This window comes from Penicillium argentinense, assembly GCF_028826775.1.
Source record: "Penicillium argentinense strain IBT 30761 chromosome Unknown utg000005l_segment0_segment0, whole genome shotgun sequence".
In the NCBI taxonomy this organism is placed as follows: domain Eukaryota; kingdom Fungi; phylum Ascomycota; class Eurotiomycetes; order Eurotiales; family Aspergillaceae; genus Penicillium; species Penicillium argentinense.
Window position 1 is genome coordinate 2,496,443 of NW_026622664.1, and position 25,142 is coordinate 2,521,584.

The 25,142-nt window shown below is 53.4% G+C and overlaps 10 protein-coding genes across 10 annotated transcripts; 6 read left to right on the top strand and 4 right to left on the bottom strand.

Moving 5' to 3' along the window:
• Nucleotides 1–1,512: 1,512 nt before the first annotated feature.
• N7532_005729 (SH3 domain protein) lies at nt 1,513–3,147 on the top strand (the record flags this gene model as incomplete). Its single annotated transcript, XM_056618223.1, has 3 exons — nt 1,513–1,538; nt 1,591–1,674; nt 1,734–3,147. The coding sequence occupies 3 exons, from the start codon at nt 1,513–1,515 to the stop codon at nt 3,145–3,147; spliced, it is 1,524 nt and encodes a 507-aa protein (XP_056474382.1).
• An 820-nt stretch (nt 3,148–3,967) lies between these two features.
• Nucleotides 3,968–4,824, top strand: N7532_005730 (glutathione S-transferase family protein; the record flags this gene model as incomplete). Its single annotated transcript, XM_056618224.1, has 2 exons — nt 3,968–4,552; nt 4,615–4,824. 2 exons carry the CDS (start codon nt 3,968–3,970, stop codon nt 4,822–4,824), a joined length of 795 nt encoding a protein of 264 aa, XP_056474383.1.
• A 1,570-nt stretch (nt 4,825–6,394) lies between these two features.
• On the top strand, nt 6,395–7,120 carry N7532_005731 (actin-binding ADF family protein; the record flags this gene model as incomplete). Its single annotated transcript, XM_056618225.1, has 5 exons — nt 6,395–6,400; nt 6,468–6,478; nt 6,547–6,795; nt 6,858–6,906; nt 6,983–7,120. The coding sequence occupies 5 exons, from the start codon at nt 6,395–6,397 to the stop codon at nt 7,118–7,120; spliced, it is 453 nt and encodes a 150-aa protein (XP_056474384.1).
• Nucleotides 7,121–7,988: 868 nt separating this feature from the next.
• Nucleotides 7,989–8,807, top strand: N7532_005732 (cytochrome c oxidase subunit IV family protein; the record flags this gene model as incomplete). The annotated part of the gene is made up of 3 exons (XM_056618226.1): nt 7,989–8,238; nt 8,410–8,603; nt 8,718–8,807. 3 exons carry the CDS (start codon nt 7,989–7,991, stop codon nt 8,805–8,807), a joined length of 534 nt encoding a protein of 177 aa, XP_056474385.1.
• A 1,137-nt stretch (nt 8,808–9,944) lies between these two features.
• Nucleotides 9,945–12,028, top strand: N7532_005733 (F1F0 ATP synthase subunit beta; the record flags this gene model as incomplete). The annotated part of the gene is made up of 6 exons (XM_056618227.1): nt 9,945–9,955; nt 10,039–10,208; nt 10,351–10,436; nt 10,505–10,547; nt 10,713–11,029; nt 11,096–12,028. The coding sequence occupies 6 exons, from the start codon at nt 9,945–9,947 to the stop codon at nt 12,026–12,028; spliced, it is 1,560 nt and encodes a 519-aa protein (XP_056474386.1).
• A 1,395-nt stretch (nt 12,029–13,423) lies between these two features.
• Nucleotides 13,424–15,976, bottom strand: N7532_005734 (1,4-alpha-glucan branching enzyme GLC3; the record flags this gene model as incomplete). The annotated part of the gene is made up of 8 exons (XM_056618228.1): nt 13,424–13,450; nt 13,513–14,143; nt 14,193–14,528; nt 14,582–15,273; nt 15,324–15,475; nt 15,530–15,629; nt 15,740–15,864; nt 15,922–15,976. 8 exons carry the CDS (start codon nt 15,974–15,976, stop codon nt 13,424–13,426), a joined length of 2,118 nt encoding a protein of 705 aa, XP_056474387.1.
• A 433-nt stretch (nt 15,977–16,409) lies between these two features.
• On the bottom strand, nt 16,410–18,915 carry N7532_005735 (alpha-1,2-mannosidase family protein; the record flags this gene model as incomplete). The annotated part of the gene is made up of 5 exons (XM_056618229.1): nt 16,410–16,869; nt 16,920–17,665; nt 17,720–18,153; nt 18,203–18,744; nt 18,824–18,915. The coding sequence occupies 5 exons, from the start codon at nt 18,913–18,915 to the stop codon at nt 16,410–16,412; spliced, it is 2,274 nt and encodes a 757-aa protein (XP_056474388.1).
• Nucleotides 18,916–20,435: 1,520 nt separating this feature from the next.
• N7532_005736 (uncharacterized protein) lies at nt 20,436–21,200 on the top strand (the record flags this gene model as incomplete). Its single annotated transcript, XM_056618230.1, has 1 exon — nt 20,436–21,200. One exon carries the CDS (start codon nt 20,436–20,438, stop codon nt 21,198–21,200), a length of 765 nt encoding a protein of 254 aa, XP_056474389.1.
• Nucleotides 21,201–21,253: 53 nt separating this feature from the next.
• Nucleotides 21,254–21,835, bottom strand: N7532_005737 (uncharacterized protein; the record flags this gene model as incomplete). The annotated part of the gene is made up of 1 exon (XM_056618231.1): nt 21,254–21,835. One exon carries the CDS (start codon nt 21,833–21,835, stop codon nt 21,254–21,256), a length of 582 nt encoding a protein of 193 aa, XP_056474390.1.
• A 726-nt stretch (nt 21,836–22,561) lies between these two features.
• N7532_005738 (aldo/keto reductase) lies at nt 22,562–23,706 on the bottom strand (the record flags this gene model as incomplete). Its single annotated transcript, XM_056618232.1, has 5 exons — nt 22,562–23,056; nt 23,114–23,347; nt 23,463–23,520; nt 23,575–23,585; nt 23,638–23,706. The coding sequence occupies 5 exons, from the start codon at nt 23,704–23,706 to the stop codon at nt 22,562–22,564; spliced, it is 867 nt and encodes a 288-aa protein (XP_056474391.1).
• Between the last annotated feature and the right edge of the window lie 1,436 nt (nt 23,707–25,142).

The window sequence follows — 25,142 nt, forward strand, 5'->3', positions numbered from 1 at the left end:
TGGCGTTGATGGTGGGATCTGAGATCGCAACGAAAGTTAATCGAATAGTTGACGACCGTTTGACGACCGTGACGTCCAAAGTGGCGACCGGTGGGTATATCTGGGAGTCGAAAGGCGAGCCTTTTGGATGAGTTCGATTGCAGCCTGCCCGGATCAGATGACGTTGATCATGTGACCCGTGATCCATGGTTGCTGCCGCTGACTACTCGACAGCAACTCGGAGAGATATCAAGTCGGTATACTGTTTACATGCTTCCCGTGCCCTACTGAGCTAGCTATACTACTATATTTCATGCATTTCTTCACCACCTCGGCATCCGGACCTGGTGTATCAAAGCGGGGGCCTTGCAGGGTCTACGCAACGCGAAATCTGGTCCTGGCTACCCGCTCCACGCCGCGATCAGCCGTGCAGGGCCTGGTATTCGTGACATCGGATCTGATGTGCATCGCCCTCGCCATGCAGGGCACTGCGCCCCTGGCGGACAGCTCACATTATTTCGTACAGGATGCAAGGCGCTCGGAATATTAGACAAAATCTGCGTCCGCACACTGTGTACCATTACCATGGCATGTATCTAAATTCAAGAGGAATCTGAAATTTTGCGCGGGCGGGTGATAGCGATCGTCGATGGGTCTCTGACGAGGCTGGTGAGTGGAGGAGTAAACACGCCAAACACACCTTGGGAATAGACAGCGCCTCCAGCGGAACACACGCCAGCATAAATCCGGTCTAGACAGGCACGGCTGCCCCCGACCGGTTGGGACGAGGCCAATAATAATGAGGCGGACCGTTGACATACCCAAGCGAGCGTAGCTGCCCCCTGGCGATACGCCCCTTTTTCGAGGCACCACACGGGACTCCGTGCATCCCAACATCCCAGTGCCAGAGACGGTGCCTGACTCTCTGCATATCCTGCCTGCAGCTCCAGCCTCCCCACTGCACACGCTAAGCTGTTCGGATTTCGTTTCAGGCTCTCGACCAGTTCGTCTCACGTCCCCCTGGGTTGGATCCGGCCCCAGCCCACCGGCCTCCACCACATCTCGTAACTTCTCCTCCTCCTCCTCCTCTCGATTGGTCATCCTTTCTCTTTCATTCACCCATTTCGACCCAACTCGATCGAGAGAGCGTCTCCGGGGCTCGATTGATCTTTCCTTCCCTGCGGGTCCACGGCATCGACCACCCCCAAAGTCACTCGTTTACCCTCCTTCCTTCTCTACGCGCCTTTTTCTTCCCTTCTTGCGAGCTTGAGGCTATTGTCGCTGGCCTGCCGTCGACGTCTTTTCCTACGCCAATCCGTCACAAAGTTTTCTCCTCGACATGCGATTCGTATAATCCCGAACAACCTCGATTATACCATCTGACACATTCCTCACGACCACATTCCTCAGCTCGGACGTCGTGGAGGATTGAGGATTTGACACCCGAGATGGCGAGCTCTTGCCTTTCCCTCTCCGGATCGACCGCCTGTTCTGCCTGGGGTAGCGCTTCGATTTCAACCAATTCTAGCCAATATGGGAATTTGTGAGTTTGACCCGATGTATTGATGCATCGTCTGGGACGCGCCGACTGACTGACTGACCTGAAAATAGCCCATGGCTGGAAAATGTTTCCAACCTTACTTCTTTCGATCAATCCCTGAGCGACTATGTTCAGGGATCCTATGTTACTTTCAAGTAAGTTTTTCGAGTATTGACGAGAATCGAATTGCGATGTCCTGACTGGAAACTCGTAGATATCTCGACCTATTGGGCTGCGAAGGCCTGGATCACAGCGCACTGAACGACTACTACGCCCAATATACCACCAGCGTCATCTGCAGTAGTCTCATCCAGAGCTCCAAAGATGAATGCGGTCTATCCGACAAACAATCCGAACCCCTGTGTGCCGAAACCTGCGCGCTCATGGCCACCAGCGAACAAGAAATCATGGTCAATAAAAATCTCTGCTCTAACACCCACGAGGATTATATGAAGCAGATTCGCGCCGACTTTACCGTGTGCTCATCACCCTCCGATTCCCTGAGCGGAAGCTGTATCGAAGGATCAGACAACGAACCGCACAACTGCGGATTTTCATCCAACACAATCGGCCTATGCACCTACTGCGCATCCAGCTCCCCGAACTCGACCGACACCTGTTGTATCAGCGCCAATGCGACCAGCCGCTGCGAGGGAGTCTCCGTCCCAGCCGCGACTGTCACTCTGCAGCCAATTACAACCACCGGTGCGGCTGCTGATTCCGACGACTCGAACAAGGGTCTCTCAGGAGGTGCGATTGCCGGAATTGTCATCGGCTCTGTTGCTGCAGCTGCCATCTTGGCGGCGCTGGCTGCTTTGCTCTGCATCTGTACCCGTCGTCGTAAACAGTCACAGACAGATGTCGCACTGAACCAACCGAACCCACAGAGGAAAGGCGCTTCACCACCTATGCAACAGTCTGGTACCCCAACCAACGTCAACATGGTCCCTGGGGGCCGGGTTGCGCGAATGTCAGCCTTGCGTGAAATCCCTAGCTCTTCTCCCGCCTACTCGCGAACATCGAACGCGATGTTTGGTGGTGGTGCCAAGGGTCCTTATAGTGATTCATCGGACTCGGAGATGATGGGTGCCAGTCCCGGTTCTACAGCAAGGAGAATTCCCCCGGTAACTGGAAAGCGCCACGGCTCTCTTTCAAGCAGCTCTGCTCTGGCTGGACTGGACAGTGATAGCTCGCCTCGCTCCGGCACGATCACCAACCAATACTCTTCCCCGGAGGGAGTCACCAGTGGTCAGTCAGAGCAATTGTCGTATTTCCGCGACTACTACTCCCAAGATGATATCCGTCCTGGTGACAAGGTGGCTGCCCTATGGGCATACTCTCCCCGGGCGGGTGACGAGTTTGAATTGGACCGTGGTGAAATGCTGAAGGTGATTGGTATTTGGGACGATGGCTGGGCCACTGGAGTCCGAATCCCCGAGCGGGCAGAAGACTACGATATTCATCGCGAGGCGCGTGACAGCGGCGTCTCCAGCGGCTCGCACAGGCGTGGCCCGTCACCCACACCATCAGGCGAGATCAAGGCATTCCCGCTGGTTTGCATCTGTCTCCCGCAACACTGGCGGAAGATCATTGATGGCGGAGTGCAGGAGGATGAAGATGAGGTTTGAGCGATGGCGAAAGGATCTTGATTCTTCTGCCTTGTTTTCATGCCGAGTTACGCCCTCACGACAGCGTGTGCAGCATTGTCATTCGTCGCCCCAGCTTTGCGAGAAATTCTCCCGTGCTTTCCACCCAGGCTGGCCTTCTGCGTCTCGATGCTTGTGTTCAGTTTTCTTCGTATTCGATATACCCCCCATTTTATGGCGACTGATACCGTCCTTTCCTTTCTATCTTCTCTTATTTCCATTTCTGACTTGATAACTGCGGAACCGGACGCTGGCGCTACGGAGCAAGGTCACTACTATCCCCCGAGGCTGGCCTTGATCATTTCGTGTTCTTATGTACATTGGTACTAGCCATCGGATTTGTCCTGATGCGCGAGCGAGCCTTCCCAGACGTGTGGTTCTCTGATATTTGTTTGAATCCGAAGCTATCGGATGCCTACAGTGCACGTATTAATGTATGTACATAATTAGACTCGAATCTCATTGAATAGTTGGCCTTGACCGTCATACACCTTTTCCTGTGGCCCTAAGTAATTTAGAGTACCTAAGGGTACTTAAGGATATGCATATGCATACATAGTCCCAAGCAAGCCGGGGTACCGGAACAGCAACCGTGGTCCACGGCTGGGGTGGGCTCCCCCCGCATTTTGCATCATTACTTTATCCGGCTCGGCGTTAAGCGGACACAAACACATCACCGCGATTTCGCCATTTGCTTTTAGTAATCCACCCCCTCCTCGGCTTCCGCGATGTCGTTCAAAATGGCGTCTTCCCCTCCTCATCCCGTGCTTCATTCTCACACCCAACCTACCCCCGATTAACCATGTCCTCGCCCAAGATCACCTTGTACACCAACCGCGGCTGCCCATGGGCACACCGCGCCCACATCGCCCTGAAGGAGGTTGGCGTGGAATACGAGGAGGTCACCATCGACCTGACCGTGCCCCGCGAGCCGTGGTATTTGGAAGTGAACCACGTACGTGATACTAATTGGAACTTTGGAAAATCGCCTTCCTCGCCTTGTCTCTACCCAACATACATGCTGACCCAGTACCTCTGTCTCCAGCGCGGTCTCGTCCCGTCCCTCAAGTATAACGGCAACATCATCATTGAATCTGGCATCGTTGCCCAATTCATAGCCGATGCCTTCCCCTCCCACCTCTCCCCTCCATCCGGACCCGCGGAGAACGCCCTATACCGTGCCCAACAGGCCGTCTTCATCGACGCATTCATGAGCAAGGTTGTCCCGAACCTGTTCACCAGTCTGCGCGCTGGAAGTGATGCGGAGCGCGATGCTGCTGCCCAGGCTGCCCTAGTCGCCATTCAGAAGGAGGTCGAGCCTCTGCTGGCTTCGACCGAGGGCAAGGGTCCGTTCTTTGGAGGTAGTGATAAGCTGACTCTGGCGGAGGTATGTTGGGGCCTGACTTCATTCCAAATTCACTTTAAGCAGTTGCTGACAAATTGCGATAGGTTCAAACTGGTTCTTTTATCCTGCGCCTGCTGGCATTCAGTAAGCCTGAGCATGGCCTTGTTAGCGCTAAGTTTCCCAGCCTCTTGGAGCAGACTCCGCGATTCAAGCGCTGGGCGGAGGCTACTGCTGCACATGAGAGTGTCAACTTCATTTTTGATGAGAAGGATGTGGCTGATCGTATGCGGGCTAAGTTTGCTCCTAAGGTCTAGACTACATTTAGCAGTTTGTAGCCTCTCTGATGACGGAATCTTATGTCTTAATGTTTCCTGCTGAGTTTCGACGAGAGGTGAAACTTGAACTTACGTGATAGCTACCCAGGTAGTACTTACACGTTGTTGGCACCTGGGACCTGTCAACATTAGATCCACCGAATACCTACTAAGTACTAATAGTATGTGTTAAGAAGCTATCGTTACTAGTGCAAGGTGGGTTGGCATGTAAAGTGCTGTAACCTTGTGTAACACGGAAGTTGAGCTTGGAGATGCAGGAGCGATCATGCTATCTCCACGCTCATGGCCAGAAATAAATATCTCCATAAACTCATGAACGGAGAGAACATTCGGATTCTTGTGCTTCTGTATCATCTCGCTCCCGATGCGGATTTGTAGCCACAGAAGGAGGTGCAGCTTCAACAACCTTCACCTTCTCGTAGCCTCCACGGGGAAATTTGTGAGGGAAGGTTCATCGACCAGAAATGAACCATGCTTTCGTTCCATTATACACCAGATTGATCACCGAAAATGGGACGAATCCGAGAATAGACGAAAAATTGATCACAGTGGCTCTATTCGGGTTCTTTTCGCATGATGCGTTGAATTTGCAATAACCGTGCAAAGAAATTGGAACGAAACTTGGGGTAGTACTATATAGAGATTACTATGTGCTGCCAAGCCGTTGTTGACTGTAGGCCACGATATTTCCGATACCGCAGAATAAGCTGATATCGAATCAGCCTGGAGGCTAAAAATTAATTTTGTCGCCTGATAATTTGGCACAATTATTGACACTCAAGCCTGATACGGGATGTCATCGATGTCATCATCCCAGGTGGGCCGTCTGCTTGTATATCCATCACCAGGGAGGGGCACTGACGTGTCCGCCGACAGTCCCATGGTTGGAGTGGCTCCAAATATAGCATGCAGACATACCCTAAGAACCCTACCCGACGCTTCTCTACATGTATGTGTCTCACATTGTGGATTCCTGTACATGCTTCTCGATGTCGTGCAGACCTCATGCTATGTGATGTGAGCTCCAGTATTGCTACCGCCCCCATGGCCACGGAGCTAATCAGGTATCTCTGTTGATTTGGCGGGGGTGCTGCAAGGGAAAAAGGAACCTAGGTCACGCTTGATCGATGCCTGGCAGGCAATTGCCAATTCCACAATAAATAGAGTCGCCTGCTTTGTAGCAAAGAATTAGAGACACTAAGCTTGACACTTGGATCAGCCTACCGCCTCTCTTCCAGGCCCTTTGTTTATCCCCAACTGGGCGTTCCGGCATCACGTGCAGCAGCACCCCACCATCGCAACACCTGGGCAACAACCCCTCCGCCTCCTCCCCCATCACTCCCCATCCTCCTCTAAAAATCCCCTTGTCTTTCCTTCTCCGTGAGTTTTCTCCGATGCATTGTCTCGGGCTTCTGTCGGGATTCGAACCCGCCCGCCATGGAGACCCGTTTCCGGTTCTTGTGTGAACACAGCCACTGACATCGTTGTGCCCTCAGCCCAGGCGACCGGTCGTCCCCCTTTTCCTCATCTCTCATCCACAAAAGCAATCATGTCGGTTCGTATACAATCCCATGCACCACGTTGAATTACTCAAAATCAGCTAACACACTTCGTTTTCGCAGCTCGCATCCGGGTACGATTTGATCCCAGCATCACCCCTCCCACCCGTTCACGTTCCTCATATTGATAACCGGTTCGCAGTGTTTCCGTCAACGATGAGTGCATTGCTGCCTTCGAGGAGCTCCGCATGAGCCGCGGCAAGGTCAAGTACGTGATCTACAAGATCGCCGACAACATGAAGGAGATCGTCGTCGAGGACAAGAGCGGCGAGGCCGACTACGAGGTCTTCCGCGAGAAGCTGGCTAGCTCTACCGACGCTAACGGCAAACCTGCCCCCCGTTACGCCACCTACGATGTCGAGTATAGCCTCGGCGAGAGCGAGGGCAAGAGGTGCGACACCGTCCATAAACCCCAGAGCTGAACCGGAGCGCTGACGCTGCTGGAAACTACAGAAACAAGATCATCTTCATCTCTTGGGTTCCCCAGGACACCCCCACCCGGGTACGTTCAATGCACTTGGACCCTTCAAATTCCACTATATATGCGAATGCGCAGTTTGCTAATTGTCTTATTACAGCAATCCATGGTTTACGCCAGCACCCGCGAGGTTCTCAAGAACGCTCTGAACGTTGCCAACTCCATCCACGCTGACGACAAGTCTGAGATCGAGTGGAGCGCCGTCCTGGCCGAGGCCAGCGGTGGCAAGGCCAAATAGATTATGGGCGCCGGCTGGGTCCGGGTCGCGCGATCGTAGGGAATTCATACCCTCGGAGGCGCCACGGCACGATCAATCCCTAACTTTCACTGCACACCGTTCTCCTCCTCTTTTTCTTTCCTAGTTGCAATGCAAAGACCGTTACGACTTGGGTGTTTTTTCTTGTTTCCCACGAGACATATGGAATCTCACCCAATGCAATTATCTCCCTTTCTGTCCGGAGCTGGTTTTACGACTTGATGTTGCGGCTGAATCCTGGGTCTTTCCCGGATAGATGTGCAAATTGCGTGGTAAGCACGAATGGCACGAAGTTTCTAAAAAGAAAAAGTGTGACTTGTAGAGTACTCGCAATCTGACTTTTTATACTTTAAATCTTGACCGCGTGCCCACGGTGGTACGAAGTAGAGCCGCCTGCGACCGGGCGGTAGCATAGGGTACGGTACTACAGTAGGAGGCTGCGTCGAATTATGGTGCCCTAAGATAGGGTATATTCGACAAAGGATACTTTTATGGGAAATGACTAGTTATAATTCATACTACAATATTATTCCGAGTCATTTCCTTCGTCTTACCCGTCGCTACGCAGGGAATAATCGTATGATGAGAATGATGATGCTCCTCACTGGCAGCCGACCGGGTGGGCCAATCAGAGGCCCGCCAAACGCAGAACGGCGCTAAGCCGGAAACCTCGAACTTCCACCTCAAACCACGACAACTTCAGTCCTTCTCCATCCTCCCTCCACCCCCTCCACTCTCTTCCCCAGTTGAGTCGACTCGTGGTCCCGGACTTTGCTGGTCACGGTCTACCTTTTTACCTATCAATTGACCCGATTTCGACGTGGTGCTGCCACCTCCCACCTGCCGCACAATGTTTCTTCGCTCCATCGCTCGCGCTGCTCCTCGCAGCCCGGCCGCCATCCGTGCTGGCCCAATTGCCTCTGTGAACGCCATGCAGGCTCGCTTTGCCTCCGAACATGCCATCGCGAACCCCACCCTCGCCGGCATCGAGAAGCGTTGGGAGGGTATGCCCCCTCAGGAGCAGGCTGAGCTGTGGATGTCGCTCCGTGACCGCATGAAGGTCGACTGGCACCAGATGACCCTCCAGGAGAAGAAGGCCGGTACGTTTAGTCCTCTTAGGACATTTGTTCTCAATCGGATGTCCTTCCCTCGCTACCCTGCTGCATCCGAGGCCCAGATTTTACGCGGCCCCCCTCTGCCCTTTTCACATTACCCTTTCCGCCTATGAGATCGCAGTCTTATACTGACTTCTCTGTCTTCCCTCTTTCTAGCCTACTGGATTGCCTTCGGTCCCCACGGCCCCCGCGCTCAGCCCCCCAAGGGTGAAGGCTGGAGAATCTTCTTCAAGGTGACCCAGCTCACCCTCGTCTCCTTCGCCCTCTTCTACGCCATCCACCTCTTCGCCAAGCCCCAGCCCAAGACCATGTCCAAGGAGTGGCAGGAGGCCTCCAACGAGTATGCCAAGGTAAATATAGATTCCTCCCCCTCACTCGCGTGCACGCGCGACGAGACGTTCCTCCGCGTGTTGGCGCGGAGCCTCGCTTGAACGGCTGCTTACATATTCTTTTCTTTTCTACAGGCCGAGAAGATCAACCCTATCCACGGTATCAGCAAGGAGGGTTACGAGGGCAAGGGCTTCGTCCAGAGCCCCCCGGCCGAGAAGCAATAGATGGGCACGAAGCCCAGTCGGTGATGAACTCAACTCAGTCGAATGGAACTGGGATTCAATATCGCAGGCTCGTCCGAGTTCAACGAGGATTCACCTCGCGGGCTCGGACCCTGACTTGCATGCCAACGTTGCTGCAAGCCATGACGCCTCGACTGATGATTGGCTTCCGTTTGATCTGAGCAGTTCACCAATTTTGTCATTTCTTCCGCTTTCCAGCATCCGAAAATGCGTGTATCTCGTACTGTGCTATAATCAATGTATCTCCTTTGTAGCCATAGAGAAATATGTTGGTCCTGTTGTTTTGTTGCATCCGACGTAGGGGGTCCAAGTGATATCCTGCAGATGGGGTGGTGCAGCCGGAGGGATTCGGAACCTGCAGAGCTGGTGCGGAGAACCCCTGTCGTGCGGGATGGGCGAACGGTCTTACAGTGTATTCGAGTTGATTTTATGTTGTGAGTGATCTTTACAAATATTGTATAAATTGATGTGTTTAGATCTTATTTCTGCTGATTGTTCTATAGAGCCGACTACCGTGGAGAGCTCGTGGTGGGAGCTCCCGCGGTTCTCAGCAGACCGCGGATGGACGGCTCGAGGGCTCCGAGTTACACGTCAGAGATTTCCCGGGCATAGCTGGGACTCGGAGCTCTGCCCAGCACCACACGGGCAGACCAATTGATACCGAAATCAGCTGTCAAAAACCAACGAATCTGCTGCATTCCATTTCTGAAGTAAATCGTCATCGACTGAGCTCGGAGGGCGAGCTTATAGTTAGCTGTATAGTTGAGTCTGTGCCTGCATCCGGCGCCAAGCCACCCGGTGAGAAGGAAGAAATCCCCTAGCAACGGGGACGCCACAACCACGACGGAACCACCATGAGATGGGAGTCGTTAGAGAGCACAATCACAGAGCAGATGCAATCTGTCGAGAAGTAATGAGGTTTTCCAGGGGAGGGAAGTGTAGCAGGCCAGCGTCCGCTCGAGCGTCGGTTCATCACGGGACCATCGGCAAAACCGCCCCGGAAAGGCTAAGGGCCCCATTCCCGTCCACCAACCTCTTCCCATCTCTCTTCTTCCCTCTTTTCCCTCCCCCCCCAAACCACCCTCTATCCCTACCACCTCGCTCTTCAACACCTCCATCATGTTCAAGAGGTATGTTTCCGACCTTCGACCTCCACCGATCCGATCGCCCTATTTTTCTCTTCGAATTTATTCTAACTTGTTTTTCCACGCAGCGGTCTCGCCCGGTCCTTCGGGAGGGCTGCTTTTGCCCGGCCGACCCCCGTCGCCCGCGCCTTCCAGCCTCTCCGTTCCTCTGCCCTTCCGGCCTTGTCTGCTCGCTTCGCCAGCACCGATGCCGGCCAGTCCGGAAAGGTTCACCAGGTCATTGGTGCCGTCGTTGACGGTATGTGCTTCGTCTCCCTGAGCGGACATGGGGGACACGCGAAAATCTTTTTCCTGGGCCCCAATCCATCTCAAATCCCATCGCAATCGATGCCAAACCGATCTCCTGGACTTTCGCTGACCTGGAATTTGCCATTTTATAGTCAAGTTCGAGGGTGACAAGCTCCCTGCCATTCTGAACGCCATTGAGACCACCAACAACGGCCAGAAGCTCGTCCTGGAGGTTGCTGTACGTGCTCTCTGATTGGACCAACCTACCCCTTGCCCCGATCGCGGCTAACCTCTTCTGCTTTACAGCAACACCTGGGTGAGAATGTCGTCCGTACTATTGCCATGGACGGTAAGCTCCAAACCCCCAACCCCTTCGCCGCTGCTGCACCCCCCACCCCCCTGTCGAGCCACCGTGTTTGTCCCCTTCTCACCGCTAAGGGGGACCCACACCGGTCGGCCCGGCATTTTCCTCATCACATCCCTGAGAGCTTCATGGCTAACGCAATTTATTTAGGTACCGAGGGTCTGTCCCGTGGTGTCGTCGCCCAGGACACTGGTGCCCCCATCAAGGTCCCCGTCGGTCCCGCTACCCTGGGCCGTATCATCAACGTCACTGGTGACCCCATTGACGAGCGTGGTCCCGTCAAGGCCACCAAGTTCCTGCCCATTCACGCCGAGCCCCCTCTGTTCATTGACCAGTCTACCGAGGCTGAGATTCTCGTCACTGGTATCAAGGTCGTCGACCTGCTTGCCCCCTACGCCCGTGGTGGTAAGATTGGTCTGTTCGGTGGTGCCGGTGTCGGTAAGACCGTGTTCATTCAGGAGCTGATTGTGAGTATCCCACAAAATTATACGCCATACGCACGAGTACCAGTGCTAACTTTCATGCTTCTCTAGAACAACATCGCCAAGGCTCACGGTGGTTACTCCGTCTTCTGTGGTGTCGGTGAGCGTACCCGTGAGGGTAACGATCTGTACCACGAGATGCAAGAGACTGGTGTCATCCAGCTTGATGGTGACTCCAAGGTCGCTCTGGTCTTCGGTCAGATGAACGAGCCCCCCGGTGCCCGTGCCCGTGTCGCTCTGACCGGTCTGACCATTGCCGAGTACTTCCGTGACGAGGAGGGTCAGGATGTGCTGCTCTTCATTGACAACATCTTCCGTTTCACCCAGGCCGGTTCCGAGGTGTCTGCCCTGCTGGGTCGTATCCCCTCTGCCGTCGGTTACCAGCCCACCCTGGCCGTCGACATGGGTGGTATGCAGGAGCGTATTACCACCACCCAGAAGGGTTCTATCACCTCCGTCCAGGCCGTCTACGTGCCCGCTGACGATCTGACTGACCCTGCCCCCGCCACGACCTTCGCCCACTTGGACGCCACCACTGTGCTGTCCCGTGGTATCTCTGAGCTGGGTATCTACCCCGCTGTCGACCCCCTGGACTCCAAGTCCCGTATGCTCGACCCCCGTATCATCGGTGACGACCACTACAACACCGCCACCCGTGTCCAGCAGATGCTCCAGGAGTACAAGTCCCTCCAGGATATCATTGCCATTCTGGGTATGGACGAGTTGTCCGAGCAGGACAAGCTCACCGTCGAGCGTGCCCGTAAGCTCCAGCGTTTCCTGTCCCAGCCCTTCGCTGTCGCCCAGGTTTTCACTGGTATCGAGGGCCAGCTGGTCGACCTGAAGGACACCATCCGCTCCTTCAAGGCTATCATCGCTGGTGAGGCTGATGACCTCCCCGAGAACGCCTTCTACATGGTTGGTGACATCGAGTCTGCCCGCGCCAAGGGTGAGAAGATTCTGGCTGAGCTTGAGGGCTCTGCTTAAATGTAATTTTGTCATTTGCTAGCTAGCGGGCGCCCACTCAACCCTTCATGCCCTGTCTTCTCAAATCCTTTGAACCGCTACCCCTCTTGAAATCTTATCACCAAATTTTTTCTTTTTTGTGTCCTTGTGATCCTTATTATTTTTTTTTCCTGTGGTCCGGATTATTTTTCCTATGTTTGAAACTTGGTCCTTACGCTCTTCACACTCGACGTCAATTTTCCCTTCTTGGCTACGTGTACAGTACGAATCCTCAAGAGAAAACAGAACAGAAAGGGACTTTGACTGTCGAATCTTTCCTGTTTGCGTCGAGTGTGTTTGTTGTTTTGGACCTTGTTCTCATTTTAGCACTTAGTACCTTTCAGCAGCACTCTGGGAAAGGGTGTCTGGAAGGGGACCGTGCTGGGTGGGAGATATGGTTTGGACCTCTGGAGGGATTGCAAGACACGGAAGGAAGAAATTGGGTGTGAGTCAATGGAGGGAGAACGATGGAGGAAATGAGGGAAGAAGAGGAGAGCATTTCTGGAGGAATGAGTTTGGGGACGTCTGTATGTGAGCGATTTTGATGAAGTTTTCACCCTGGTTCCTTTTTTTAAAGCCTCCTGGACTTGTTTCCCCATTCCGGCGTGGCTTGTGTTTCATTATTGTGTATTTAGAGTTGAAAACCATGGCCCTGTGAGGCAACCCTAAATATCCTGGTGTCATCAATTGTATTTCCTTTGTGATTCATTCTTCCAGTAGGCTATAACACTAAACGCAGTACTCATGATGCGTATCTGCGTTGTAGCGTCGTCCATACCGTTCACACTTGAGGTTCCTGGGTGTTCATTCGGGATAACCCAAGTAGGAAAGATATCACTTATCTCAAGCTCTGCGGCATGACATCGATGCTAGAGTCTATGGTCCGACGCAGAAAAAAATTAGCATAGGGAGCAGAGTAAAGAAAAGCATTCTTGGGCTCTCAAATCTCAAGAGAGACGGGCAGCCAGCTCCAACTCAAACCGCTGACAGGAAGGGGTCCACCAATCCACTAAGTACTATCAGATCCTGGCGGAAAGTCGCCGTCAAAAAGGACTCTCCTGGACCTCTCCTATTCACCAGCACCGTCCGTCTAAATGGCAATAGGAGGAGCTCGTCCGAAACTTGCTTTGGACCAGCTACATACCAACATACAAGAGCCAGAAAGGACGTTTTGCGGCTCAGTCGCAAAAGGTCATGATAGGAGAAGCTTCCAAATAAAGCATGATGCGTTTATGAAAGCAATGAGATTAATGATTCTGATCAATAGAGCATTCGTGAAATTATTGGCTAACTAAACAATCTGTCTCATATGCAAAGTTTCCGAGTCCTAATCCATTGTGTATTGTTGAATCACAACGTCGCGAGCATCTAATCCGTCTACAGCGTGCTCTCCAGCGCAAGGACCTAAATCAGTCAGTATTAGACACGCAACCTCATATTAGAGAGAAGAGGAGGGAAGCTCTCACCAAAGCAGTCCGTGTAGGGATATAGACCTGGACGAAGTTACTCCGTCCATTCCACGGCAAGTCCGTGGTAAAGAAGCGAGTCTCCTTAACGTTCCTTCCAAGCCCACCAAAATCCTTGTCATCCGTGTCAAGGACGATGCGATACGTGCCCGCAACATCCACACCAACGCGGTAATCCGTGAAGCTCTGCGTGGGGTTGAAGTTGAAGATCCAAAGCAGACCGGCCCGTTCAAAGACGAGGACCTTGTCGCTTTCGTTCTTCAAGCTGATGTATGCCTGCGTGGCATGCAGCCAGCCATATTTGGCTTCGGTGTGCTGCATTGCACTGTCGAAGTTGTTGAGGAATCTGTACCGGAGCAAGTTGTCTTCAGTGAGGTTGAGCTGGCGGCGGGCGTACCAGAAGGAATTATTGTTTCCTTCGCGGGGGAAGTCGAGCCATTCTGGGTGGCCGAATTCGTTGCCTTCGAAGTTGAGGTAGCCCTCGCCGCCGAGACCGTGGGTTACTAGCCGGATCATCTTGTGCAAGGCCATGCCGCGTTCGATGATGGGGGTGAAGTCTGTTAGGACGGACATGTGGGTGTACATCTCCTTGTCGCAGAGCCACATCATGAGGGACTTGTCGCCGACAAGGCTGGAAATTGTTAGTTTTGGAAGCGAAATAGAGAGGGGCGGATGCTTACGCTTGGTCGTGGCTTTCGGCGTAGGCGATGGTTTTCTCGCCGTGTCGTCGGTTGGTCAGGGTGTGTGCGAGGTTACCAATGTCCCATTCGTCATCGGATTTCTCCTTCAGCAGCTTGATGTACATGTCTGGGATAGCCATGCCGAGGCGGTAGTCAAAACCGACACCGCCGAGCGAGTGTGGTAAACACAGAGCAGGCATGCCAGAGACGTCTTCGGCGACAGTAATACACTCGGGATAGAGCTGGTGCAGCATTTCGTTGGCGAGAGTTAGATACGTGACACCTTCTTCGTCAACGGCTGGACCGAAGTATTCATGGTATCCGCCAGAGAAGCCGCTATCAGATGGTTAGCAATACCGGAATGAATGCAGAGGGCGGAGGTAACTTACGTTCCAATGCCGTGATGAGTGTACAGCATACTGGTGACGCCGTCAAAACGGAAACCGTCAAACTGGTATTCCTCCATCCAGAAACGCAGGTTACTCAAGAGGAAGCGCAGCACCTCGTGATTACCATAGTTGAATAGGCGACTATCCCAAAGATCATGACGACCCTTGCCACCTTCATGGAAATAGAGATGGTCTGTGCCATCGAACATGTTAATTCCATCGTCAACGTTCTTGGACGCATGGCTGTGCACCACATCCAGCAGGACCACCAGGCCCAGACTGTGTGCCGTATCAATGAGCTCTTTCAGATCTTCTGGAGATCCGTAGCGACTGCTCGCGGCGAAAAAGTTGTTGACTTGGTAGCCAAAGCTGGCATAGTAGGCATGTTCCATGATGGCCATGAGCTGGATGGCATTGTAGCCGAGAGAACTGATCCGCGGCAACATGTTCTTGGTAAACTCTTTGTAGGTCGCGACTTTGTTCTCTGGTGATGAGATACCGACGTGGGCCTCGTAGATGCGCAGACTCTGGGGCTTCTTGGGGCGCGAATGCTTGAAGCTGTATCGCTCGTTGGCAGGCGGGTTCCAGAAGACGGCATCGTAGACCGGAGACACACTGAGATCTTGCACGACTCGCTTGATCCATGCTGGAACCCTATAGATACGTTCTCCACTCGGGAGTACCATGGTGATCTGGAGACCCGTGTTAGCATTGGGCTCCCAGGCTGCTCCTATCAAATGACCTGAAGCTTATCGCCCGCAAGTAGTAATGAGAGACTTGCCTTGATCTTGCTGTCGTGAGGAATGGCGGCAACACCACCCTTGGACGGCACAGTCACATCCCACACGCCATAGTTGTCCTTGGTCATTTGGTTGGCATTGACATCCCAGTTGTCTGCCAGTCTCAGTATTTGGATGTGGTTCATATCGGGTTATCAGCGCAACGTACTAAAGTCGCCGACCAGCGAGGCCTCCTTTGCATTGGGCGCCCATTCCTTGTATGTGATATCGCCATTTGGCTGCGCAATGAGACCGAATGTTTCGTAGCCCTAGAAGAAATGGTTAACAGGCTTATCGTCAGGTAGTCGGGCGGCATCTGAACGGGGCAATCGCGCATGGGGCGCGATAAGAGACCGCGACGACCTCTCAAGCATCATACCTTGCTAAACTGGTCCAGTCCGCCCTCGCTAGCTTCAATGTCCTTGGCCCATTTCTCGACCAAGCTGAAGCGATGCTTCAGCACCGATCGATGGGGTTCCAGCCATGGATCGAGCTGGAGGACACCTAGAGTGGCGTTAGCGATCAGCGGAGGTGGAGGTGGAGACTGCGATGGGATCATACCTGTTCCATCGGGGACGCTGGCCGCCTTGGCGGCATGAATGGCTTGATCGGCCATGATTGCGCAAATACAGAGAAATCGACCAAAGCTGAGAGAATTGTGAAAAGAGAGAGAAAAGGGGCCCGGGAGGTTTGACGTCTGGATGCGGAGACTGGGAGCTCGGGCCCCGCCATGCGAGTCCAGACGGCCTGCGCGCCTTCCCGGTTTTGCGCCGCATCCACTTCCTCTTTTTTCCCATGACGGTTGGGACTACGTTCAATTTGGCAGTGACAGCTGCACTCGGCGAGCCCTCCCCACAGGGTCCTGAATGTCATGGCTTATACTGACTAGCAGATCAAAACGATTCCGGACATCTCTCGCCGTTCCTGGCGTGATTGCGACCTTACAACGCCTGCCCCACCTGGGAACCTATGTACACCAGCGCTAGTATGTATATGCAACAAATGGGTTCCCCAACGCCCCAAGCTGCCCCCTGCAGCATTGTCAGCTTCTACTCCGACGCGGGACTCGGCGGCAAGGCACCGCTCGTCCAATTGACTGCGGTCGGCCCCAACTCAAACTCCAGCGTGCCGCCGTCCGCAAAGACGTCCTCCCACGTCAACCAGTTCTGCGCCCACGCCTTCCTATTGACCTTGAGACTTTGCACGTAATAGTCGCTGTCACCATTACCGTCGCCACCTGTCGAGGTGATCTCAAGCTTCTTGCCGTCGCCCAGATCGATCGTCATTGATTCGAACCACGGCGAGTGGATCAGGAAGGTGGTCTGCCCGGTGATCGGATACAGACCGATCATGTTCCAGAGCAACCAGGTCTGCATGGCGCCGGCATCGCTGTTACCTGGCAGCCCGGATGGGTCGGTGTGATAATCTCCCTTGGCGACCTTGCGCGACTGCGAGACGGAGAGATCCTGTCGGTCGACGTAGTTGTACAGGTAGGGTAAGTTGAACATCCTGTGTCGTGGTGTTAGCTCAGATCTGGGGATGGAAAATGGGAAACATACGGCTCATTAGTCGAGTCAAAAATCCCCTTGCTGAATACTGTGTCCAAACGCTGGACAACCGTCTCCGCACCGCCCATCAATTCAACGAGATGCTTCATATCATGCACATCATTCCACGAATATGCCCAGGAACTAGCCTCGTAGTACGGATCCCCCCAATACCCACCATCCTTTAAGGGATCCGTCGCAATGAAACCATCCGCATTACGGGGGACCACAAACCCCGAGAATCCCAGCGACGTCTGATTCGGATTCCAATGATTGCGCCAGTTCCGCGAGCGATTCAGGTACTTCCGCGCATCATCCTCCTTCCCCAGTCCAGACGCCACCTGGTACAGACCGAAATCGTTGCAGGCGTACTCAACCGCCCGTGTAACGGCCCGGCTAAATCGCGGTGTGATGTAGCCCAGGTTCAGCCAGTCTGGCAGAGCGCCGCGGCCTTGGTGTGTGGAGGAGTCGGATGCCATTGGGTCAACAGGGTAATTGGCGGGTGTAATTTCCGCGTCTTCGACCATGGCCCTGTACCCGTCTTGCCAGTTAACTTGGCCGCGGACACCCTTGACGTAGGCGTCGGCGAGGATGTTGTCGGCGTTGGATCCGCCCTGGGTCCGGCCGTTGTAGTTGGAGGATCGGGCGTCGGGAAGATAGCCATCGTGTCGCCAGATGTCGATGAGGGAGCGGATCTGTTCCTCATAGGCGGTTGGCTGGAGGACCTGCATTAGGGCAGTCGAGCATCGGAAGAGGTCCTGTCTGGAATTAGCAGGGGCACACACTATTTCAAAGACGCTGGGAAGACTTACCCAGAAAGTAAAGATATCTTGGTAGTAGGGCTCATTGGATTTCCAGCCCGGATTCTCACCGGTCTGATTGGTGGGGATCAAATGCATGAAATAGAGCGATGTATAGAGTAGACTCAGGCTGGTTTCGTCGGTACTTGTCGTCTTGATCTTCGACAGGACCTTGGTGTTCCATTCGGAAACGGCATCGTCGACCACAGAGGCGAATTTCGTACCCTTGGGAATCTCACGGTCCACATTATCGCACGCCTGCTCGGTGGAGATCCAAGAGATACCGACACGAGAAATCACTTCAGTGTCACTGAAAGTGAAGAGCCCGCCAATTCGTGTAGAGCCGGACGAAGATGATACCTCGCCATCGGGCTGCTCGACACTGCCGGCCGAGCCTGCTGCGGTATATGTCTTGTTGCTCGTTGCCGTTGAATCAAAATGGCCACCTGTGGGGTATTAGTTCTCAAGATCACAAACCAAAGAAGGAAGACTCACAAAAGTAGATCGTCCAGTCAGGAGCCTCATTCCATCCATTATCATAAGTCCCCTGCCCCTCATAATGCCCATCTTGAAAGATGGTCAAATTCCCACCCTTATAGTTCTGACCAAGACCCTGGCCCCGAAACGAAGGCAGAACATGCGAGACATCAATCAGCACGTTGGTAACCGACCCAATCGGGTAATTATACCGGTAGATACCCGCACGAGACGAAGCACTCAATTCGACCTCGACGCCCTGCCCAGTTTGCGCCTTGTAGTACCCGACGGAACCTTGATCAGTCCCGTCTCGTGCAACTGTGATGTTCGAAAGCGGATCACTGATATTGCCGACGAGTGGCAGCTGCGAGACGGTGCCGTATTTGGGGGCGCCGCCGGTGCCTTGCTCGTGCATCATGCTGAAGCCGGAGAATTCGCCGGTGGGGAGGTAGCCGGAGTATGCGTCTGTGCCTGATTGTAGGAGGTCGGGGCCGAGCTTGACCATGCCGAATGGTCTTGTGGCGCCAGGGAAGTCGTTTCCTCCTCCTTCGGATCCCATACTTTTTGGTTTTTTAGTATTTATCGTTGTATTGTGGTACTCTCACAAGTGTTGGACGAAAGGGTGGAAATAGTACTTACAACACGTCGACATGTTGACTCAGATCTTCTGCTGCAGAGAGCAGGAACAGGGTCAAGCCCGTCAAAATCGTGAAATATCTCATGGTGGGCATAGGAGAGGTGAGCCTCGAAGTGAGATTTTATTCTTAAAGGAAAGAGCCCAGGTGAGAGATCCAATGACCACCACTACCAATCCAATCAATCACTCTGCACAACCAACTGCAGGTGGCAGAGATCAACCTTCGACTCCACAACAGACCAACTAAATAAGAGATACACAAAACTGTCCAGCCTCACGGTGTCACTCATCTGCCCGTGTTCGGCTCTATTGGGACCCAGTAGTCCCCCTAGCGCTAACCAGTTGGGGGGCCGGGGTCCTACTCGCAACAGCATGTGCAAGATTCCCTGGACCACAAGGCCCACGCTTCTACTCTTGGCGAACTGTGCGATTTTATGGATCGGGCATTTTTGGGATGGGTCATGGTGAGGAATGCCCGGTTCTGCCATCACCGGGCTTCTTCCCATGGCCCCGGAATTCAACCTTAGCCTTGTAGCCTATCCATTTCTAATTTACTTTGTTTTATTGAATCCAGCGAGTCATGCGATATTGGAGTTATGTAAGGAATGGGCAATTTTTCTTTGTAGGGCATGTTGGCGTTCGTGATAGAGTCGACTAGGTTCGATGTAGACAAAGCCCAATTCCTGGGCTGGAATGCAGCACCTGGGGAACGGGGAAATCTGAGTCGTGAATATTAATTGCGAGTAATGTGGGTGATGCCCCCTTTTTGGGGAGTACTGTGCCAATTGTCTTCCTATACTGCGAGTACACGGTAGTGTGAAGTAGTGTAAAGGTGCAGATATAGTGTGGTGTTTATTGGGGGGATGACCAAATCAGATCGGGCGACGCGCTCACATGCGGCGATCAGGGGACTCACGTGTGGCCGTGGTTGGCTATAGGACGACGTAGTATATACAAGAGTGGTAGAGTGAAGATTGTGTGATTGATAAGAGGGACCAAAGTTTTCTCCACGTGAAATACCATGAAGGTTCATACTCGAAGAGAGTACATACATTGTACTCTTAGGGCAGTTTAAAACATTCGTAGTCACCAAGCACCTGATCACGTGGCGACTAGGTAAATGACCAGATAGTAGGTGCTAGTAATGAGTGAAGGACAATGTCAGGGCGGAGTTGCACCTTGCTGGGTCTAGGCTCTAATTGAGTACCCAAGAGATGTCATGGCGAGGCTGTGGTCTGAGGCAAAGGTACAGGAACAGCCAAAAAGGGGAAGGTGGGGAAGGACTAGTACTACGAGGACTCGAGATACGTCGTAGAATCCTCACGACAGCATTTTATACTTCATTTCCCATACAAATCACTAAAATTGCAGTCAACTTTATAGATAATATGACAACTCCCCAGCATACTTCGCGTGCAAGATACATGCATCTCGTATCTGCCTGGCTGCCCGCATTGTCAGGCGCCAAAGCTACTAAACCCGCGGGTGGGTCTCACCGTTGCGAAGCTCCTTCCTTCAACGGTGCTCGACAAGTTCCAGCTCTACCAGCTCTGCCCGAAAAAGCCCACCACAATAATCATGTCTCGCCGCTCCGAACACGCACACTAGCCCACCATGGCGCCCCCACGGGCCCCCAAATCCCGAATCACCTGGTGGATGCGTGTTCGCCGCTTCATCTACGATCTCGAGTCACCGCTGCGTCTCCGGCACACCCTCGCCCGTCTGAGCCACCGACACCAGCACCCATTCCTTTCTTTGCTCCGTCTGTGTCTTCCGATCCCAACATGGCACTTTGGTCTTCCCGACCCGGTCCCCCTCAAGACCATGCTGAACAATGTCCCGCTGCTCCAGTCCCGCAAGGCCTCGGCGGACCTCACCAATATGCGATCCATCCCCCTCTGGCGCGCTCGAGATACCCCGCTCCGATCCCTGTACCGTCTCTATGAGGCCATCGTCGCGCGCGAGTTCTACGCCATTGGTCCGGAGGTCGAATACTTCTTCTACCAGTCTCGTCGGTCCTGGGCCATACACCGCATCCCGGACCCGGAGGACCACGACCCCGTTCGATATGCGATCCTCGCGTGCATTGCAGAGGAGCTTGCCCTGGCATTCAACTGGCGGATGGGGCTTGGGATGCGACGGGATAAGACCAAACATATCTACCGCAAGACGTTCGATGACCTCCTTCCGCCCTTCGTGGCTGAAATCGCGCCTGGCTGGACCAGACGCGTAGGACCCATTGATGTTGACTTGCTGGAAGACTTCCCCGCTGAACTGCGCGATGCAGCGGGGAGACTGGTTCTCGAAGAAGGCGGCGAGAACCCCAATTTTGCAGACAGAAATATCGTGACGGATACCGGGCACTTCTACACTGTTTAGAGCCGCGTGTAATGGGGGAGACACACCTGCCTGGCGCAGTGTTCTTTTCCGGATTAGAGAAAAGCTTCTTCATTATATTTCTCTCGATATGCGGCGGCTATCTCGTTCATCGTCGCTTTATCCGGCGGCATCTCAAACGAGCAGATGCTCATCGTCCGGATGTACTCCCGATCCAACGGACCGCCATGTTGCGTCCGGAGATGTCTCAACATGGCAATGACATCCGAGATGTCGGATCCGCGCTTGATATGTCTTCTGCTATTATGGATCCGGCGCAGTTTTCGCTCCAGCGCCCATTCCAGCGGCACGGCCAGTACGCGCAGGTACGCACCTTCCCATAAGACGATATTTTGCTCTTCGGCCTTCTCAAAGAGGAGCTCGCGGTGGTTGTCGGGGACAAAGAAGGCTACTTCGTCGTTGAGCCATTCGTCGATGAAGCCCAGGCGTCGCGCGGCGCGGGTCATGGCGTCTTGCAGGGGCTTTTTGATGTCGTTGTCGTGCGCCCACTGCGGCTCGAGGAGGTAGTCGATGTCGCCGGTGCTTTCGCGGTTATGGAAGAAATTGGTGGCGAGGAAGCCGCCGGTGGATATGAGGGTGATGGGGGCGAAGGCGATGAGCCAGTCATCCTGGCCCATTTCGCGATCCAGAACCTGGAGGCCTGCGCGCAGTTAGATTTTGACAGCATTCTAAAGGAATCAGATGATCACGTTTTCAGACACTTCGCTATGAGTTCCAAATCCACTTGGAAAGGAACTGTACCTCTTGTAAAGTCGTCCGCGCCAAACCGGTCTTTCTCCCCTTCCATGCCTCTCGCAGCGGTAAACCGGTAAACCGACAAGGTTGGACGACGACGGACACAGAGAGCGGATCATGCCCTCGAGATATAAGAATCAGACGGGATCATCTGCAGGGTTGCAGGCGGGCTGGAGAGTCGACGGTGTTCTAGAGCTACCCCGCCCCCGATGGCTGCACGCTGCTGGAATAGTCCAGGCTGACGGCCACACGATACAGTACATCCCTCCAGTACACTGTACGGGTGCATGGCGACGGTTCCGGGGGCTTTGTGCTCGGGTTGTTTGGGCGGCGTGCAGTGTCCACGAGCACCCGGTCGTACTTTGCCTTTATACTTTTATATGCTTCGGGCACATGGTCGATCCTCGTGCCGCGTCCGCGATAGACTTGTCAATGCTTACTCCCGAATCCGGCTTGCACTCCTTGGACTTTTTTGGAAGGTTTCTCGGTTCCAAGATAATTGCGAAAGTACTAAGTACTTGATTCCTGATTGCTTTGGTCGCATCCGTACATTCAAGTTGGTAAATTTGTGTCTGCGCGAACAAAAGCACAACCTACTAACTAGTATTCTACTCCTCCAGCTTGGTAACTGTCGGGTCCCACGCAACAGGACTGTACTCATCCGTCTCCAGACCCCGTACCTCGTCCTCGGTCAAGGCAAAATCAAACACATCCGCATTTGCCACAATGCGCTCCGGTGTAACCGTCTTCGGCAACGGGATGAATCCCTTATCCAGACTCCACCGGATGAGCACCTGCGCTGGCGTCTTGCCGTACTTGTCCGCCAGCTTCGTCACGCTAGCCTCTCCGAAGCGCGCACCGCGCACAACGGGGCAATACGCCTGCATGAAGATGCCCCGCTGCGTGCACCAGTCGACGATATCTTTCCGCCCTAGCCACGGGTGTAGCTCGACTTGGTGGATACTCACAATGCCGCCTTTGCCTTTGCCACCGCGTTCGGTCACGAGTTCCTGAATGTGTGTCTCTAGTTCGTTGAGGTGGTGCACGCCGTAGTTGCTTACCCCGATGGAGCGGACTTTGCCTGCTTCGACGGCTTCAACGAGCTGGGACATCGGGTTAGTCAAAACTTCATGATTGGGGGTTGGGAGAAGAGAGCGTACTGCTTTCCATGCTCCCTTGCGATTCTCAGAACCTCCCATGGGTTTGTGGAGGAGGATGAGGTCGATGTAGTCGAGTTTTGTTGAGGAGAGCGTCTTGTCGACCTGCTCCTTGGCACCATTGTAGCTGATGTCGATGACTTTGGATGTAAAGAAGATTTGGTCTCGGGGAATCGGAGAGGCACGAATTGCTGCGCCGCAATCTGCTTCATTCTTGTATGCTGCTGCACTGTCGATCTGTGGCTGTCAGTATCAGTGCTGCTCGTGATGACGTTGTCCGGAATCGAGCCGTGTGGGGATTGACTCGGCTATTTGCGCGATTTCGGAGATTGGGAACATTGGCGAGACTCACATGGCGATAGCCGGCCTCAAGTGCCTGGCGACAGCATCTCTCTGTCTCTTCTGGGGGACTGCATGAGGTGTGTTACTTTAGGCTCCGCAGGGCGTTACACGGTAGGTCCTACGTTTTATAGACCTGGCATGGTCAATTAGCTGGATGAAATTAGAGATTGTTGGAGAGTGCATACTCCAAAACCCAGCCGCGGGATCTCGAAACCGCTGGGCAGCTTGATGGTGGATGTGATGGAGGTTGCCATTCTCGAGTCTCATCAGGGCGGGGTGGAAGAGGGTGGAAGTTGGAGAATGTCGGAACCCGTGGAGATGCTTTATAACCCGCACTGCACTCGCTGCTCTGCGACATCTTTAGTATCCGCGGAATTAACCTGCTTACATCCGATTATCTTCACTTGTTTTCGGGTTTTTTGTCTGGGTGTGTTCATTGGATGCGCTGTTAGTCATCCGCGTGCGCCCAAAGCTTGGTTGCGGATATGGCTGCATACGGTAGCCCGATTGCCATCTGGGAGGGAGCTTGGAGGGGATTGTTAGAGGAGAGATTCTCTGTGTAGGAATTCTACAGAATGCCTTGACATTACTATCCAGTGCTTGCATTCTACTATTTACGCATTGGCCTGATCACTTAACCCAAGTAGATTGACAAGTGAGCGTCATGAAGAAGCTGTTAACACTTTCGTCATAAGATGGATACAGCAACGTGGTAATGGATACCTTATGCTTGGCTTCCTGGGTATCAATCTACACTGTATTCATGCCTGCAAGATCATTGCAGCACCAGCAAAATCTCCTGACGGTCTGGACTGGTCTAAGCTGCATGCACACGAAGAAACTAAAATATGCTTGAATCGAAGCCAGGGTCCAAAACTCGTGCCCTGCCTTGAATCATGATCCATCTTCGCCTACTCGCTGTAGGGCTGTGCTCCATGCGACCAGAATTTATGACCCATTCACTCCTTTCGGTATCGGCATCGGCATCGGCCAGTGAGAATCATGACAGGCCTTCCAAAAGTTGGGGGCCAGATATCCCGCGCGACCAAACCAGTCAAGTCGGTGGCCGGCCATGTTTTCTGCGTACTGTATTGTCAGCTAGCGTACTGTGCATACACAGCCTTGCTGAAGGGCTCGCAGTTCCTTTCCAAAGGAGCAAAGATCAGCCATGGAGCTTCGGAATAGATGTTTGTGATTGGTACAAAGCAGAGATCAACAGGCCATAGACGACGTCCAGCTCAAGGAGCAATGTGCCTTTTCACCGCCATCCATTGCTACATAATGCACGTTAAAGAAGGTTCATTCCATTATGTGCCCGTCACCAAGGGCGCTATAGCTGCTTCTGTGAGTGTTAAAATGCCAGGATCATCTGAGATCATTTTAGCCCGCGATGAAAGGGGCAAGGGATCCACAGTTACGTGTTTAGGAGGCTGAATTAAAAACACTACGACAGACTCGTACTAGCAGTTACCAGCAATTCGTCCCATATTCGAGAGCCGCCGTGCGGAGCATAGCCTCGCAGAGGTCGCCTCACAAGGCGTCGGACAAAATGTCGACATAAGCAGTAGGCAAGGGGCGTTTCAGAGAGAACTCGCGAGAATACCAGCAGGGGTTGTCTTCATTTGTAGAACACCTGGTTCAATTTCATTTCTCTGGGGATTCCATTGCTCGTAGTATCCTGTTTATTGTT